This window comes from Pseudoliparis swirei, chromosome 1 (assembly GCF_029220125.1).
Source record: "Pseudoliparis swirei isolate HS2019 ecotype Mariana Trench chromosome 1, NWPU_hadal_v1, whole genome shotgun sequence".
NCBI lineage: Eukaryota > Metazoa > Chordata > Actinopteri > Perciformes > Liparidae > Pseudoliparis > Pseudoliparis swirei.
The window spans coordinates 19,530,566-19,549,761 of NC_079388.1; the positions used below are offsets into that span (position 1 = coordinate 19,530,566).

A 19,196-nucleotide genomic window follows, 5' to 3' on the forward strand; every position below is an offset into this window, starting at 1 on the left:
GTAGATAATAATAATTGTGGGAATCTTGTGCAATGAATCCAACTTCTGCATAAATAAAATACATTAAAAAAAAAACCTTCACTTCTGCAGTTTTAGCAACGCAGTTAAACCGACCGGCTGAGACGTTCAGGGCCCCTGGGAATGTTCACCGACTCACAGGCGTGACGGATGAAAGTCGTCTCGGTGCAGGTCAGGAGCTGCAGCCCCGCGGGACTCTGATCCCAACCGGTGTGTGGATCTCGAGATTTAGGGCTGGTCTTTGAATGCCTCTCAGTCCCTCAGGGCGTTGATGTGGGCGACGATCTTGAGGGCGGGGCCTAGCTTCACGTTCATGGTGGACATGAGGTGCTCCTCCCTCAGCAGCAGCAGGGCCTGTCCGTCTATCTCCTGGGACTGGAACTGGGAGGAGACCTCCTCGCAGCCTGGAGGAGGAGGAGGAGGAGGAGGAGGAATAATAAGAAGGAGCAGGTGGAGGAGGAGAAGGAGGTGGAGGAAGAGGAAGGTGGAGGAGAAGGAGGACGAGAAAGATGAAGGAGGAGGAGAAGGAGGAGGAGGAAGATGAAGGAGAAGGAGGAGGAGGACGAGAAAGATGAAGGAGGAGGAAGAGGACGAGAAAGATGAAGGAGGAGGAGAAGGAGGAAGACGAGAAAGATGAAGGAGGACGAGGACGAGAAAGATGAAGAAGGAGGAGGAAGAAGGTGGAGGAGGAGGAAGATGAAGGAGAAGGAGGACGAGAAAGATGAAGGAGGAGGACGAGAAAGATGAAGGAGGAGGAAGAAGGTGGAGGAGGAGGAAGAGGACGAGAAAGATGAAGGAGGAGGAGGAGGAGGAAGAGAAGGAAGAGGAGGACGAGAAAGATGAAGGAGGAGGAGAAGGAGGACGAGAAAGATGAAGAAGGAGGAGGAGGAGGAAGATGAAGGAGAAGGAGGAGGAGGACGAGAAAGAGAAAGATGAAGGAGGAGGAAGACGAGAAAGATGAAGGAGGAGGAAGAAGGTGGAGGACGAGAAAGATGAAGGAGGAGGAGGAGGAGGACGAGAAAGATGGAGGAGGAAGAAGGATAAAGATGGAAGAGGAGGAGAAGGAGAAGAAGAAGAAGGTTGAGTATTGGATCATTTCTTGTGAAGTCTTTAACCTCCGTACCTTGCAGCGAGGAGATGAACTGTGACACCTCCTCCACGCTCCAGTGGGCGGGGCCAGTGGGGCCGGCGAGCGCAGAGCTCTCCGCCTGGAGCGCAGGGGGCGGAGCCGGCAGCGGCGGCGGCGGGCGGCAGGACGCCGACGAGGCGGACGACAGGGATACCGGGTCGTCTTCGTCCTCCTCTTCCTCCTCCTCCTCCTCCTCCTCGCCGCTGGACTCCTCGTCCGAGCGGCTGGAGTCCGAGCGGCGCTGCGCGGCGGGAGAGACGTCAGCGTGGATCCAGATCCACGTGGATCGTGTTCTGGGTTCCTCGCTCACCTTGGCCGGGGCGGCGCTCCCCGCTATCTTGGCGCTGGCTATTTCGGAGCTGGTCCTGCGGGGGACCCTCCGCCGGGCGACGCCCCCCTCCTCGTCCGAGTTGGGGAGCTGTCCACGACCCTGACTGTGACCCCGACCCTGAGTCTGACCCGGCCGCATGCAGAAGTGCTGCCGGAAGCTGACGTTGTACCTGGGAAACCAAAACACACTGCATCACAGAGCGGCACGAGCCACGAGCCGAAAAATATAATAACTATATATAATATATTTATAACATATTATAAATGTAGATTATATATATATATATATATAAATGTAATATATGTGTATATTATATATAGATATATACTGTATATACTATAAATATTATATCAATTTAAAATACATATATATTATGTATAATATATATATAAATGTAATATATATATATAATATAAATATATATAATACATATATACATAATACATATATATACAATAAATAAATATATTATAAATATGTATAATAAATATATATATAAATATTCTGAATATATATATTATAAATATATATATATTGTAAAAAAATACATATATAAAAAAACACATATATATAAATATATAATATATGTTTTATAAATATAAGTATATATTAATTATATAATATGTGATCCATGTTGACGTACCTCTTGGCACAGGTCATGGAGCAGAACCTCTTGGTGCCTCTGAACTGGCTGGCGGGAGCAACGCTCTTACAGTACTCACACTTCAGCACTGAGGGGGGGGGGGGGGGGGGGGGTGAAACAAAAACAACAACAACAGAGCAGATGGTAAACACGTCATATCGATCATTTCATTTACATTAAATGGAGGAACACGCAGAACTTCATTCAAACTGCTTCAAGGTTTCAAGAGAGCTTGGCCTTTACCTGTCGCCGTGGTAACCGCCTCCGATTGGCTGGCGTCCGGACCGTTGCCGGTTAGAGTCGCGTCCTTCACCGACCCACACACCTGTCAATCAAACAAAATAACTCAATTAACTGCAAGAAGAAGAATTGGCGACTATTTATCTGTAAAACGATCGATGACATCAGAAACTACAAATCCCAGGCACTCACAGGGAAAGGCTCCGCCCCCTCCTGGATGACGAAGCCCTCGATGAGGTGCGTCAGGACGTTGGGTTTCACCACGGCTTGAGGGGGAGGAGCTCTCTCGCCCTGGCACAGCGCACGGGACACTGTCAGCATGGGGGAGGGGGAGGAGGAGGAGACGGGGGGAGGAGCAACGAGGCCTGGTGGCGTGGGGGAGTAAATAAGAGGAGCAGCAGAATAAGTCAATATCTTTTTTTTTTTTTACTTTGAGATTTACACGTTTCCGTGGGTCGTTACCCGCTTCGCTGTGATTGGTCGTCAGCAAGGAAGCGTGGTTTCTGATTGGCTGGAGCCGTGGAGGGGAGGGGCCGTCGTCGTCATTGGCTGAAGCAGAGTACTTATATTTTCTAATTTGTAGATAAATTTTTAATGTTTAATCTTATGGATTAAGGTTATCTAATATTATTAATATTATAATTGTATATTATTAATGTATTTTAATTAAATTTTTTTAAATTACATTTTTATTTCCTTTAAAAATTTTTTGTTTATTTTTTTTTCCCCCTGAATTATTTATTTTTTATTATTTTTAATTTAACAATTTAAAATAAAAATTTTAATTTTAAATTAAAATTTATAAAAAAAAATTATTATTTTTTGGGTTTTTAAAAAATTTTTTGTTTTTTTTGAAAAACTTTTTTTTTAATAACATTCAATATTTTTGAAAAAAAAAACAAAAAATAACAATCTTTTTAAAAATTTTAATAATTGAGAACTTTTTTTAAATAATTAAAGTTAGATTTTTTTAAATGCAAAAAAATTTAAATTGGTACTTTTGGTTAAATGTCTTAAAAAAAAAAATAAAAAAAAAAATCTTTTTTAAATTTTAAGAGAAAAATATTTATTTAAAAGATTTTTGAATTTTTTTTAATCAAAATTTTTAGTTTAGGTTTTTTAAGAGAAAATGTACTTTTTAAGAGAAAAAAGAAAAACTTTAAAATTTTTTTTAAAACAGAGAATTTATCATTACTTTTTTAAATTTTTTTTAATTATTTGTTTTTTTGTTCCTTTTTCTCCGGGACTTTTTTAATCAAATTTAAAACCGTTCTTGCCTGGAAGTCCTTTCTTCATAAAAAGGCTCCTACCGTCTTATTGGACAGGGGGGGTTTTGTCCAAAAGGGAAAAACAAAGGGAAAACCCCGGGGGGGGGGGCTTACATTTTGATTTTTCCCATAAACCCCCGGGGGGGGCCCCCCCCTTTGGCCCCCTCCCCACCCCCCCTTGGGGGGAAGGGTCTGGACATAAAAAAGTTTTGTTTAGCTTTGTGGACTTGGAGGGAGGGGGGGGGGAAAGGGGGGGGGGGTTTAAATTTAAAAGGAGCTGGACAAATAAGATTTTGGGGTATGGGGCTTTGGGTAAGGGACTTGATGATGCCCCCAAAGGTGGGTTTAGGCCCCATTTTTTAAAAAAGTTTCAGTTCCTAAAGGGGGGGGGAAAATAGGGGGGGGGGGGGGGTTTTTATTCCATTTGGTCTTTTTGGGGCTGGCTGGAACTCTACTACGGGGGAAAAGGCGGCTAAAGGGGGGGAAACCGGGGGTTCCCGGGGCCCCTCTGTGGGAAACAGGGCCCCGAGAGCGCCCGGGGCGGCCACCCCCCGCCGGGGGAAGTTGGGGGGGCCGCCTTGGTTGTTGGGGGAGGGGGGAGGAGGGGGGGGGGGCCCCTTCCTTTGCGCTCCCGGGCCGGGGTTGCGGGCCCCCCCTGGGGAGGGGCCCGGGGAAGGAAATTTGGGGGGAAAAAAATTTTTTTTTTAAATAAAAAAAAATTTTTTTGAAAAAAAAAAGGGGGGGGCTTTTTTTTTTAAAAAAGGAGAAAAAAAAATTTAAAATTTTTTTTTTTAAAAAAAAAAATTTTTCCCCAATTTTTAAAAAAAACACATTAAAAAAATTTTAAAAAATTTTAAAAACTTCCAAAAAAAAGGGCGCTCAGCAAAACGTGGTCTTTGGAATGGTTAAAAGCGATAAAAAGGAAGGGGGGGGGCCCCCCCGGGGGGCTGATGGGGGGCTTGGGGCGGGGGGCGGAATGCCGGGGAGGCGGTGCCAAGGAGAGGGTTTAAGGGGGCTTTTGTTTTTAGGGGGGAACGCCGTGGGCTGGGGCGAGGCCCCCGGGGGCTCCTGGTGGCGGGAAAGCCTGGGAGGAGGAGGGGAGTTTGGTTTTTGTAAGCCCAAAAAGGAAAAAGGGGATTTTGGGCATTTTGTGCTTTTTTTTCAAATTTTTTTTTAAAAAAATTTTTCAAATTTTTTTTTTTTTAAAAAATTTTTCCCAAAAATTTATTAAAAGAAATTTATATATTTTTTAAATATATTTTAAATTTAAATTTTTGGATTAAAAATTAAAATATTTGATAAATTTTGTAATAATTAAAAAAAAAATGTCATATTCTGGATTCATTACAAATCAACTGAAATATTGAAAACCTTTTATTCTTTTAATATTGGTTAACACAAAAAAACTCAAAATCCTTTCCTAAATTTAAATTCTGAAAAAAAAAGATTTAAAAACACTTTAATTTTTTTAATGAAACCCCAAAGGGTTTTGAGAAAACATCAGTGTTTAAATCTTTTTTTACTTTTAGGGAAAAATTTAAAATTTTTTGAGATAGGATTTTGGTTTTCTTAAGCTGTAGCCCTAATCAGCAATAAAAGAATAAAAACTGTTTTTGTTGATTTTAATAATCCCGAATGCATTTTTTTTTTTAATTTCTTTCAGAAAAATAAAGAACATCCTTTCTAATTTTTCCAAATTTTAAAAATATATATATTATAAAACATATATTAAAAAAAAATAAAACACAAAAATATCCCCATAAAAACATTTTTTTTATATATATATTTAAATTTTAAAAAATTATTAATTTTTTTAAAAATTTTTAAATATAATTAGGGGTTAAAACGTTAACTCTTAATTAAATTACAGGATTAATTAGGTTTTTTTGCTTTTGCCCGGAGAAGAGTTCAATGGTTGGGGCGCCCCCGCGCGTCACGCCAGGCGCTTAACACGAGACTCATTGCGGAGAGCTGATGCGGCGGCTCCCCGGGGGGAAAGCCCAGCAAAAACTCCCGGAGCCTTGGGAGAGGAAAGAAAGGGTTAATTGTTAATCCACAAAACCTTTTTCCTGATTAAAAATGTTAATCGTTTCACAGCCCTAATATATATAAATAGATGCCAGTTTACCTGCTGCACGGCTGCCAGGTTGTGTAACTGCGCGTTGCTGATCTGCTGCTGCAGCATCAGCTGCTGGAAGTACTGAGCGGCATTGGGCTGCCTCTGTAACGCCTGCAGCGCCTGAGGAGGAGGAGGAGGAGAAACAGGAGGAGGAAGAGGAGGATGAGAAGGAGGATGAGAAAGAGGAGAAGGATGAGAAAGAGGAGGAAGGAGGAAGATGTGGCAGAGAACAGAGGAGAAAAAAATTAAGTACAGCGATTTGAATAAAAATCTAAAGCAGAGGGGGAGGAGCCTCATAGGAAAGGGGAGGAGCCTCAGAGGCTCGTACTGTAATAAATTGAGAGGATTAGTGGCGATGAGACAGATGGTTGTCGGCAGGCTCCTCCCCCTCACGGAGCCTCCTCCTCCTCTTCCTCCTCATGATGTGTTATTGTATTCACGTGGAAGCTCATGTTGTGAAAGGTGCAATTGGATTAAAGTAAAATATCATTATGATTAATAACAGATGCTTGAAGGAGTAAATATATATTATTATTTATGTTAAATATATCAGCATTAAATAAATATAACATTTATAATAATATCACATTTGTAAAACCCTCTAGGAATAAATACATTTGTTCTTTTTATTTGTGAACTGAAGGGAGAATTTTTTTTTGGGATTTTGCTAAAACTTTAGAAATATGCATTTAATTAATTATTGTGAAAGCCGGTAAACTGTACACACACACACTACACACACACAAACACACACACCTGCACCGCCTGTCTTTCATACAGAGACATGGAATTCATCTGAGAGGGGCGGGAGCTCGTCCCAGATGCAGCGCTCCCATTGGTCGAGGCCCCCTGCTGGTTCTGCTCTCCATCCGTCTCCATGACTACTGAGGAGACAGAGGAGCAGTCTGTCAGACACACACACACAGAGACACACACAGAGACACACACAGAGACACACACATGGACACACACAGGGAACACATGGACACACACACAAAAACACTTGTTATCTGTTGTGATGCGTTCATGTGCAGTGATTTATTGTGGGCCACACACAGTAAAACAATGCGTCCTCTTTCGCATGAAGAAGAAGAAGAAGATGATGATGATGATCCCATTTCCCCCGGAGGCTAGTCCTCCTAGCATCCCGTTAGCTGTCTGGTTACCGGATTGGAGGGCTTACGTCCCAGTGCAGCAGAGGGTTCTCTCTCTCCGCCTCCTCCTGCACCGGCTGCCCGCTGCTGCTGCGCCTCCCGGCCCTCAGGGGCGGCGGGGACAGCGGCGCCTTTCCCGGGTGGAGAAGCTGCAGCTGGCGGTCCGTCGGAGGGCAACGCCTCCTTTCCTCTTCCCTTTTTTCTTCTTCTTCTCCTCCTTTATATTCTGATGCTTTTCCTGTTCCGGCGCGTGGGGATGACGGAGGAGCGGGACGGACCACGGGAGGGATCTGAAGGGTCAGGTCGGACCCGGACCCAGAACTATAGTCCTTCTCCTCTGAGCGCACATGTTTCTATTGTTTTTCTCCGAGATGAGTCTAAACATAGTCAATATTAATAGAATATGAAATACAAAAAAAATTTGTATGTAAATCAACTAAATACATTTTTAAAAATCTACAACAAACTTTAATAATACCTAATATATTGTGTTTTATTAATATCAACAATATGTATCATAGGAGTTTTAGATTTAGAACCATTTATTTGGTAATTATTTTAATACCATAACAATTGTTTTTTATAACAGACTACATTTGCTTTTAAATCCCATTTTGGTTTAAAATATAAAGTTAAAGGTTTTATTTTTATTGTTTTTCACATGAAACCAATGTTCCAAGAAGAGCCTAAAAATAGTAAATATTAATATAAAATAGAAAAATAAAAAATATCTCCAAAAAAAGTAATAATACCTTAAGTATACTGTTTGATCAATAATATGTATAAATACAATTTTTAAATCATACGAGATTTAGATTTCCTAATTTTTTGAGGACCATGACAATTGTTTGTTACAATAACTTAATTTGCCTTTAAATCCCAATTTGGCTTAAAGTGCCAAGTTGAAGGTTATTTTTGTTTTTTTTGTAATACCTTGAAAACCATGAGCTACGTGGCTTATCGCCAGTAAATAAATGTGCATATAAGGATATTTAAATTTAAATGTGTTTCACATATTTGTCTGTGTTTCAGTATTTTGGTCGAGAACATCTCAAATACCACACACACACACACAAAGAGTGTTTTGTACTTTCATAACGCAATATGTGGGCAAAATATTGGAAGCTTATTAATATTATGAATTTTAGTTTTGGGCCCAACTTCTATAAAGCATCTTAAAATGTCCCACAATGCAACACGTCATTCATGACACCCTGAGAGGACGCGGTCACTGTAACAGTTTAGCTCCACGCCTTCCTTTTTGTAATCGTTGTTTTCATCCTGTCACACCATCTCGTCAGTCCAACTCCCCTCACCTGCCTCTGATCACCTCGTTAGTCCCTCATTCCCTTCACCTGGTCCTCACGCCTGCTCACCTGCCTCTGATCACCTCGTTGAGTCCTCATTCCCTTCACCCTGGTCCTCGCCTTCACTCACCTGCCTCTGATCCTGGGTTAATCCTCATTCCCTTCACCTGGTCCTCACGCCTTCTCACCTGCTCTGATCACCTCTCGTTGGTCCTCATTCGTTCCTTCACCTGGTCCTCCGCCTTCTCACCTGCCTCTGATCACCTCGTTCTGATCCCTCATTCCCTTCACCTGGTCCTCAACCCCCTCCTGCCTCTGATCACCTCGTTGGTCTCCTCATTCTCTTCACCTGCTGTCCTCACGCCCTGCTCCTACCTCTGATCAATCTTCGTTAGTCCCTCATTCCCTCCTTCACCTGGTCCTCCATGCCTTCTCACCTGCCTCTGATCACCTCGTTGGTCTGTTCCCACCTGGTCCTCTCAGCCCTTCTCACCTGCAGTCCCCTCATTAGTCCCTCTTTAGCTTCCCTCTCCTTCCATGACAACCATCACGACCTCATTTCCAGAGTCACCAGCAACTGTCACGTTAGAATAACAGTCTGTGAGCTGCAGAGAGGCACGAATAGCAGACTTACGGTACACGGTAACCACCGAAACACACGTGCACACGCCGCGCTTTACAATGATGAAGATAACGCAGCAAGGAAGAAGAAGGAGAAAGAAGACGACGAAGCGCGTCCTCAATTTGGGGGACGAGTGCAAAGAAGAAGAAGCAGGAGGAGGAGGATGAGAAGAAGAAGGAGAAGAGGAGGAGGAGAGATGAAGAAGATAAAGAAGAAGAAGGAGAAGAAGAAGATGAAGAAGGAGAAGAAGAGGAGGAGAATAATGAGAAGAAGATGAAGAAGGAGAAGAAGAAGAGGAGGAGAAGAGGGAGAAGAAGAGAAGAAGGAGAAGAAGAAGAAGGAGAAGATGAAGAAGGAGAAGAAGAAGAGGAGGAGAATAACGAGAAGGAGAAGAAGAAAGAAGGAGAAGAAGATGGAGAAGAAGAAGAAGAAGGAGAATAGCAGAAGGAGAAAGAAGAAGAAGATGAAGAAGAAGAAGGAGGAAGAATAACGAGAAGAAGAAGAAGAAGGAGAAGAAGATGGAGAAGAAGAAGAGGAGGAGAATAACGAGAAGAAGGAGAAGAAGAAGAAGAAGAAGATGAAGAAGGAGAAGAAGAAGAGGAGGAGAATAACGAGAAGAAGAAGATGAAGAAAGAAGAAGAAGGAGAATAAGAAAGAAGGAAGAAGAAGAAGAAGAGAAGAATAAGAGGAAGAAGAGGAGGGAGAAGAAGAAAGGAAGAAGAAGAATGAGAGAAGAAAGGAGAAGAAGAGGAGGAGGAGAACGAGAAGAAGAAGATGAAGAAGAAAAAGAAGAAGATGAAGAAGAAAAAGAAGAAGAAGAAGAAGAGGAGGAGAATAACGAGAAGAAGAAGAAGGAGAAGATGAAGAAGATGAAGAAGAAGAAGATGTCGTTTTTGGAAGCGATAGAAGGCGGACGAGTATTTTTTTAAGAGTCAAAAGGTCAAAGGTCACGCCGTCAGCCGGTGTGGGATACAAAAATAATAAAATATATATTTAATATAATATAGTCTAAACATGTGAGAAAAGATGGAGAATGAAAAGAGACGGAAGACACTCACACTCACACTCACACTCACACACACACACACACACACACGCACACTCACACACACACACACACCACACACGCGCGTGTGACCATGCCGGTCCTCTTGTGGTTCTTTTTCACTCGTCTGGACAGAGTTCTCCATCCTGGTGTCGATGAGCTGAAAGAAGATGGCTGCCGGCTGGAAACACCTGCGTCATCATTTTGAGTTTTTTGGTTTGGGATTTCTTTTAAATTCGTCTCGACTCGTCAACATCCGACCGACGTGCGTCTGCGATCTCTAATTCACGTTCTCATCTCATTTTGTCCACGACGGGTTAAAGCGGGGACAAGAAACGGGAAACTCCTGCAGGAGAAGGAGAGCCTGAATGCAACACTGGTTTCATGCACAGATACAGCAAACACACGAGGAAGCCGTGACCCCCCCCCCCCCCCTGTGGGAAATACATAAATATAAATAAAATACTATCTTCACCACTAGTCACTGCAGAATATATAAAATACACTTTGTGTTATACGTTACACACCAAACACACACGCTGCACGGTGAAGCAACACGGACGTCAGCGAGCACCTTTTAACGCACCTCCGATTACGGCAATATTTACCTTCGCATTGAAAATGCGGAAGGTTATGTTTTGATCGCCGTGTATTTCTTTATTTATTTATTTATTTGTATGCGTGTTATTCACATAAGTAAAAAAGTATTAAACCGAATCGCATGAAATTTGGTGGGATGATTGCTTATTATCCGGGGACCATTTGATTAGATTTTGGGATCGATCGGGTCAAAGGTCATGGTCAAGGTCATGAAAAGGTCAACATCTTCTTTTTACCATAGCGCGGTCGATTTTTATCCAATTGGCATGCAACTAATGCCAACATGTTCTTGATGGCGCCGCGGACGGCCGCCTCGGTGCGTTGGTGCGCGATGTTTTTTGTTGTTTTCGTCTTAAATACTGTTTTCTGCTGTGATTCCCGGAGCTCTTTCACCAGAGAAGAGCTCATGAACATCAGGGGAACAACTCCAGCGGATTTATTTCCAACGTTTTTAACTTCTGTGGAGTTCCTGGACATTTTTGTGAAAGGTGTGCTCACCTTCGCTCACGCGGTGAGACGCCGTCGGAGAGGGAAACGTTCAGGGGCGCTTGTACGGCTACGGAAGCGGGATCTCGTGCAAGCGCTGCGGGCATATTTCTCTCCAACGTCCGCTCACTGTGCAACAAACTGGGCGAACTCCAGCTGCTGGTGGGGAGACAGAGACTTCTCCTCATCCTCCGTCCTGTGCTTTACGGAATCATGGCTAAGTGGATCGATACCAGATTCTGCGCTCCAGCTCGCTGGCTTCCAGCTGTTCCGAGCGGACCGGGACACGGAGCTCTCCGGCAAAATAAAGGGTGGAGGAATCTGCTTCTACCTCAACAACGGCTGGTGCAACGACGTAACGGTGATTCTACAGCACTGTTCGCCGGACCTGGAATCTTTATCATTCACTGCAAACCCTTCTACCCCACGTGAGTTCGCTTCATTCATCCTGGCGGAGTTTACATGCCGCCCGCGAAACGTGCAAGAGGCACAGCGGACCCTCGCCGAACAGATACGGTGTGTGGGCGGACCTTCCCGGACTCTTTAGTTATTGTACTCGGGATTTTAACAAAGGAAACCTCAGCCACGAACTTCCTAAATATAGACAGTCAATTAAATGCCCTACTAGAGAAGAGCATTCTGGACCACTGCTACACAACAATCAGCAGGGCCTATCACGCCGTCCTCGAGCTGCACTGGAAACTCTGACCACGTCATGGTTCATCTGATTCCTCATACAGGCGAGACTAAAGCTCTGCAAACCTGTAGTGAGGAAGTTCAAGAAGTGGACCAGTGAGGCTCTGGAGGATCTGGCGTGCTTGGACTGTACTGACTGGGATGTCTTCAGGACTGCTACCAACAGCCTGGATGAGTACACAGAGGCTGTAACTTCCTACATCAGCTTCTGTGAGGACAGCTGTATTCCATCCAGCTCCAGGGTGAGTTATAACAACGACAAACCCTGGTTCACAGCGGAGCTCAGGAAGCTAAGACTGCAGAAGGACCAGGCATTCAGGAGTGGGGACAGGACCTGTACACAGAGTCAAATACAGGTTTAGCAAGGCGGTGAGAGATGCTAACGACTGTACTCTGAGAAACTGCAACAGCAGCTCTCAGCAAACGACTCTGCTTCTGTCTGGAGAGGCTCAGGCAGATCACCAACTACAAGCCCAAATCACCCCACTCCATGAACAATGTGCTTCTGGCAGGCCAGCTCAATGAGTTCTACTGCCGCTTTGAAAGACAATGGAGCAGTCCTGAGACAATCCCCACAGCCCCATCAACAAGCCACAGACCATCGCCCACCTCCCCAGCCCATCAGGGCTCACACCTCTGGAGCACCTCCATCAACTCAGCTGACCCTCGTCATCCTGGAGAGAGCGTCAACAGGCTGTTCAAAAGCAGAACCCCATAAAGCAGCGGGCCCGGACTCCGTCTCCCCTCCACCTGAAGCACTGTGCTGACCAGCTGTCTCCGGTGTTCACCGACATCTTCAACACCTCCTGGAGACATGCACGTTCCAGCCTGCTTCAAGGCCTCCACCATCATCCCCGTCCCCAAAAAGCCCAAGATCACAGGACTCAATGTCTACAGTCCCGTCGCTCTGTCCTCTGTGGTCATGAAGTCCTTTGACGCTGGTCCTATCACACCTCAAGACCATCACCGACCCACTCCTGGACCCCCTGCAGTTCGCCTACAGAGCCAACAGGTCTGCAGACGACACAGTCAACATGGCCCTTCACTACATCCTCCAGCATCTGGACTCCCCAGGAACCTACGCCAGGATCCTGTTTGTGGATGTTGTGTCTTCCTTTTGGGGTTCCGCCGGCGCAGTTTGAATGAGGACTTGTTGAAAAAGAAGTTTCGAGAGACCCAGCACTCCAAGAATACAAAGTTTATTCTTTAAGAGTACAAAGTAAAACAGGCGGCCGTTCGAACGGCTGGGAATCCCCGGGTCCGTGTATAAGGAATTCAACGGAGCTATGTGTGTTTACAGCTTATATAGGCAAGAGAAAGTGGGAGGTATTATGTTCGATTCTATAGGTTGCCCCAAGGTTTCCTATAGCCCCCCTTCCTCCAAAGAAGATCTCCGGCGCGTTGGCCACCAAATATGGATATATAGGGCAGTCCCCTGCTGTGGACTTTCGCCAACTTGAGACAAGAACTCTTCACTCCAAACCCTCGTGTGGCCTTCTAGGCTCAGATCTATAAAATAGCTGTATCTTTAAGAGTAATATGCAAAATACACGACATATTCCCCCCTCGAGAGTTGATAGACTCTCGCCAATAAACAAACAATCAATGCAAACATACAGGTGTATTATCATGACAAACATACCACCCCGTCCTTCAGTAAAGTTCCAACATTACTGTGACTGTATGAAGTGTAAAGTGGTGTAAAATGAAGTATTACATGTGAAATTGAAAAACCTGTCAGGCAGTTATCTTTTCTTAAAATATCATTTAGCAATGTAGACAGGAAAATTATTTCACGGTCCCTCTGCCTAAGCGACCTTAAATTAAACTCCATACCACTGAAATCAGAAAGGTTTTAGCAAATTGTGCAGGGAAATGAGTTTAGCAAATACATCAGGAATTTCTCAGTAAATAATAACAAAATAATAATGTCTAGGGGTCCGGCTGGTCATCCCATTGGACCTTTCCCCCAGACCTCCTCCTGCCTGTTCCCCTGCTTTCCCTAAATGTCACGAAAAGTAAACACTTGAGATTCCATTATATTCACCAAAGAACAGAAAATATTGTTTCCCCGACAATTAACATTTTTAAACAAGAAAATACATTCGTGATTTTGATAATGACAAATCTACGAGAAGACACAAGAGTATGTAGCACTTAAGTGCTTCAGCAGCTGGACTCGGTTCTTGAGGACGTCTTGACTCTGATGGTTGTTCCACCAGTCCTTGTCCAGAGTCTTGTAGGCCACTGGTATTGTTCATGTTTGATATAATCGACTCATTCCACCCAGGGAGTCCTTCAGCACTCCATCCTCCCTGTGGTCTCCCCGTTGTTCTAGAATGACAGAAGAGGCGACCAGTATCCTTGCATACACAACAGACACAAATCAGACATCAACACAGATTAACACTTTTATGAGTAGATGTAAATTATAAAACATATCGTTCCTTTAATATATATGTCTGTTTTAAGATTATAGTACTCATAGTTCTTTAACATGGGTATGTGTCCATTATTCTACCCTCTCCCTGTCGTCCTCATCCACGTCCGTCTCCGCACCTAATAGTGGCATCTGAGTCTGATCGCCGGGCATCACCACTCCAACCCATCTGAGTATCATAACTTTTGCAAAGGTTAGCAATAGTGTACAGAAACAAAACATCACACACAATGACAGAGCGAGTGCTACCACGATCTGGACCAACACTGCTCCTAACGGCCCTAATTTGTCCTGCAGCCAAGAATTTGCAGACCATCCAGCATCCTCCGATGGTCCAAACGCATCCCTTATGAGTTTCAATGCCTCTATGACACTCGTCATATTGTCAGAACTGTCAGGAATCAGGGTGTAAGCATCTCCAGTTAAATTTAAAGACACACAAAGGCCTCCTTGTTTGGCCAAAATATAATCCAGGGCCATGTCATGTTTTAGCAATGTCAGTCTGTGGCTCCTCTGAGTGTTTGACAGTAATTGAAACCTCTTATGGTCTCGTTCGCAAAGCCCTGTAAGGTGTATGTGATATTATCTATGTGGTCCGCCAGAAACGTCACCCCATACCATGGAAATAATCCTATTCCCATTTCTCTCCGATGCTCACCTCCAATGGTAAGATTCCAAATTGTGAAACTGTGCCATCTCACGTTTCTTCCTTCGTCTTTGAGCAGCATTTGAGTCGGCAGGTCTCTTCCCTGCTGGAAGGTGAGGACCTCGTATGGAAGTTTCAATGTTGCCATATAACAGCATCCCGTCCACCCATATGGTAGAAATATGTATGCTTTGGTTCCACAAATCCACCAAATATCCTTAAAGCTACCGATAGTCACATTCCCGGGCAAAATTTGATTCGTAACCTTCACAGACTTCTTCTTCTTTTCTTATCTGATACATCAAATGTTACTACATGCGACTCATTCTGAGTTTTGTGCTTCCTAATCCCCAGGTCCATCAGTACCACCACAATCCGAAATCCCCATGAACATACCTGGCCCACCATAAGTTGTATTTGAACAAAAGCAGAAGTTTGCCTTTGCTGGTGCTACTTCCATTGTATCAGGGACCGCCGTCCTGATATCTTCGTGTTTATCAAGTAAGTTTATATAAGCTAAGTCCTTCAACCAAGAACAGAAGGCTCTAGGTGTAAACAGATGAATTGACCAGGACATTACTATATCTACTGCAGACTGCTGGTTGTACAACAGCCATGATAATGCATAACTCTGGCACACAGCGGTGAGTGGCTCTGGTCTACTCTCGAAAACTGAAGGCCATGAGATAGGTGATAAAACTCTCACTAGACTTGGGCCATCCCGCCTCGCACCCGCTCTTACAGCATGAGTTAATTGTTGGAACCATAGGTTCCTACTTGCCCAAGGGTCTGATATTTGTAACACTGAAGGATCAAATCCAAACGCCCTCCATTTAGCCTCTCTCTTTTGTACTGTGTGATAGTTATCATTCATGTTTCCAGGTGACTGAACAGAGTTAGATGAGTCATCAACTATGTTTGAACTAGCCCTCTGATCTAGCATCGATGGCTCTGCATAATCCTCTTTTATCATCTGGGTTCTAGACTCCACACTCTTGTTTCTACTGTTCGTACTAAGTTTTGATGTTTCCATCAACTTCTGGGTTGCATTAATCACGTTCTTGGACGTAACTGATGTTGTCTTCTCAATTGTTGTGCGCACCGATGGCGTCATCACTGGTGTAGTGTGTACTGCAGTTGTCATTGCTGTGGTAGTCTGAACTAAAGGTGTCATTGCTGTAGCTTGATTGTCTAAAGGAGGTCTTTTTGTCGGAATCTTCTGAGGCGCCCTGGTAGTTAGGTGTGATGCATTTATGGCTTTCAGTGTTGACAGGATGGATTTTTCTTCTATTTTTACAGCTTTTGTCTGGGGGATTGATGTATTCCCCCCTAGTATCACTAGTGATACTATGTGAACTCTAAGTCCTAAACCGGGCCGCTCACTCCCAACGGGTGAGTCGTAAAAAGAACACTTGTAATCTCCCTGATCTTCCGGTTGAGGTTGTCGTATATACAGACTGCAATCTCTCTTAATCTCCAGTCTCCTTCTGTCAGTGAGTACTGTAAACTTCCCTGCTGGTAGTTCCCCTTCTAGGTCTATAACCCTGCCACGGCTATCTTCCCACTCAACTCTACGTTTCCCGTTTCTTCTGTCTACTCCGGGGCACTTGCACGGAAGCTGAACTGACTTTCCCAAGGTCACTTCAACCCTGGTCCTCGTAGCGGTTTGGTTTAACCCTTTTCCTAACGGGTCTCGGGCTCCTCTGTCTCCCCACCTCTCTGAGTTGTCCTGTCGTGGACTCACTCCTCTGTGAGGCCTCAGGAACATCACAGCAAACCGAACTAGGTCTTGCTGTATCTGGGACATGTTGGAGGACAATATCGCGATACCCTTTCCTGCCCGTCACCTGCGCAGACATCTCCGGTATCATCAGAAGTGTGTACAGGAACATCAACATTATCTTCTTCCTGGACGGCCTCTCCTTCTGAATTCTGACTCTGTGGATTTTCATGCATCCTCCTGTCTGGCGCATGTTCTCCCGCATCGTTGTCAGGCTCTCTCGAGCCTTCCACCTCTTGGATCTGTGACTGTGTCGCCTCCTCTCCAGGTGCTTTGACACAATGTGATAAGTGGTACCACGTTGGCGACCCCTTGACCTGGACCGCGGTTCCCGTACTGCGAATCACCTCGAATGGTCCTTCACGGCGTTCAGTATACCACTTCCTTCTGAATACCTTCGAACACCTTGTCTCCAGTCTGCACTGTGTTCCTGGTTTGCTCTTGAGCTCTGCTTGTCCCTCCTGTCTTGCCTGCCTGGCGGAAACATATGTGGATATTCTTTTATGTAGATTAACCATATGTAACATACTTTGCATTTCATCTTCTAAAAGGGCCAGGCTTGGTCCTTTCCCACTTGTCCGTAGACAAGGCGTTGGCATCAGCCTTCCTGTAACCAACTCATGCGGTGTCATGTGTAAATCGCGGAGTTCACTCGAGCGACATACCATTAACGCCAATGGCAGTGCTGCCACCCAATTCAAACCCGTGTGCTGACATATTTTGACAATACGATTTTTTAGAACACCATTCATTCTTTCGCATCCCTTGACTTTGCGGATGGTAGACTGCACCAAAGCGCTGTTTAATTCCTAGTTTTGCAAGATCAATTTCACCGTTTTGTCCACAAACTCTTTCCCATTGTCTGAGGATATTCGGTCTGGGAGCCCCATCTGCATATGACCTCTTTACACAAGAACTTGGCAACTGACTGAGCATCTTTACGTTTTGTCGGGCATGCTTCCGGCCATCGGAAAATCTGTCCTAGCGACCAGCATGTATCTTTTACCGTCAATTGGTTTTATCATGTCCACATAGTCCACCACCAGTTCTCGCATTGGACCTCTTGGGGTTGGAATGTAACCTGGTGGGACCGTCACTCCCCTCCGAACATTGTTTTTTAGACAAATTGTGCACCTGCCTATCACATAATCAATCTGTTGCAACAAATAAGGTGCCCAGAAACCATACTCCTTTGTGATTTTTCTCTTGACTTCCCCCCTTGCCACGTGAGCCAGACCATGCGCCTCCTGAATCATTAGGCCCAACAAGTCCGGTGGTGCGATTATCAGTCCCTCATGATTTCTCCAAAGTTCGGTAGAATCTCGGGTGGCACCCCGCTCTACCCACAGCTGTTTGTCCGTTTCCGGGGCGGCTTCCTGTATCAAAATTACATCTTTGAGTGTTATTTTGTCTTCCAAGGTCACTTCATGAGTGACGAGCAGGATTTTGCCCACTTTGTTTGCTCCTGTGACTGCTTTGGCTGCTTCGTCTGCCGCTCTGTTCCCTTTGAAATCTTTGAAGCATCCTTTTGTGTGCTGCACATTTGGCTATCGCTATTTCTTTGGGCTTCATCATCGTGCAGCAGTTTCATGATCTGGGCGTGATGTTGTATGAGACCCATCCGTTTTCTTGAATCTCGGTTCTTCCATACGGATCCAAACAGATGACACACATTATGCGCATAAGCAGCATCGGTGTATATTGTCACTCGCTTTCCTTCGGCCAGCAAACACGCTTCAGTCAGGCCCACGAGCTCCGCAAGCTGCGCCGATGCCGGCTGTGGTATCACTTCAGCTTTTTCAACAGTGAATCCGGTTCCTTGGGCTTTTACCACGCGTATCCAGCACTCAATTTGTCGCCATGTCGATAACAGGAGCCGTCCGTCCAATACTCCAGGTCCACCTCACTCAACGGGAGGGCTTTCAAATCCGACCTCAGTCTGGAGTATTTCTCTGCTTCATGAACACAATCGTGTGGCTCCCCGTCCTCTGGAGTTGGCAAATTTTCCGCTGGATTTGTCGTGACACACCTTACGAGAGTGACATCCTCCTGCTCTAAAAGCCTATGATAGTCTCTGAGCCTAGACATAGTCAAATTGTTCTTTCCATAGTTCAAAGATTTCTGAGACTATGATGTGTAAATTGTCACCGGGTAACCCATGGTCACCGATGATGCTTTACTGTACATTAGATGGAACCCTCCCATTGCCCTGTAGCATAGTGGTAGTCCTAACTCTACTTCTGAAAAAGCCGTGGAGTAGTAGGAAATAGGTTGAGGCCCTGTTCCCGTACCTGTTGGCTGACAAAGGACTGCACATGTATGTTTACCCCAATGGATGTAGATACATATAGCACGAAATTCTTAGAGTAGTCGGGAAGAGCCAAGGGAGCCTCCTGCAATCTCTTTTTGTCATTTCAAATGCCAAAAGGCCATCGTGCGTCAAGAAAGGTTGCAGTGGGTTTAGCATTTCCAGTGTCCTTGATCATAGCTCTCAACGGTCCCGTTAAGCTGGCATACTCCTCAACCCACGCTGAGGAATACCCTGCAATGCCAAGGAATGTCATCATCTCGGACTGTTCTGGGTTTTGGAGCCGTCCGAATGGCTTCCAGATGAATTTCAGATATGCTTCGATGTCCCAGCGTGATTTGTTGGCCCAAATATGCCACCTTCT

At 44.6% G+C, this 19,196-nt stretch overlaps 1 protein-coding gene across 1 annotated transcript; it reads right to left on the reverse strand.

The window, feature by feature from the left end:
* Positions 1–209: 209 nt before the first annotated feature.
* On the reverse strand, positions 210–6,627 carry LOC130198278 (polyhomeotic-like protein 1). Its single transcript, XM_056421402.1, has 10 exons — positions 6,505–6,627; positions 5,758–5,868; positions 5,567–5,649; positions 2,824–2,933; positions 2,554–2,726; positions 2,365–2,446; positions 2,122–2,209; positions 1,458–1,647; positions 1,142–1,388; positions 210–422 (listed from the first exon to the last, which is right to left on the reverse strand). The coding sequence occupies exons 1-10, from the start codon at positions 6,625–6,627 to the stop codon at positions 271–273; spliced, it is 1,359 nt and encodes a 452-aa protein (XP_056277377.1). The 3' UTR covers positions 210–270.
* Between the last annotated feature and the right edge of the window lie 12,569 nt (positions 6,628–19,196).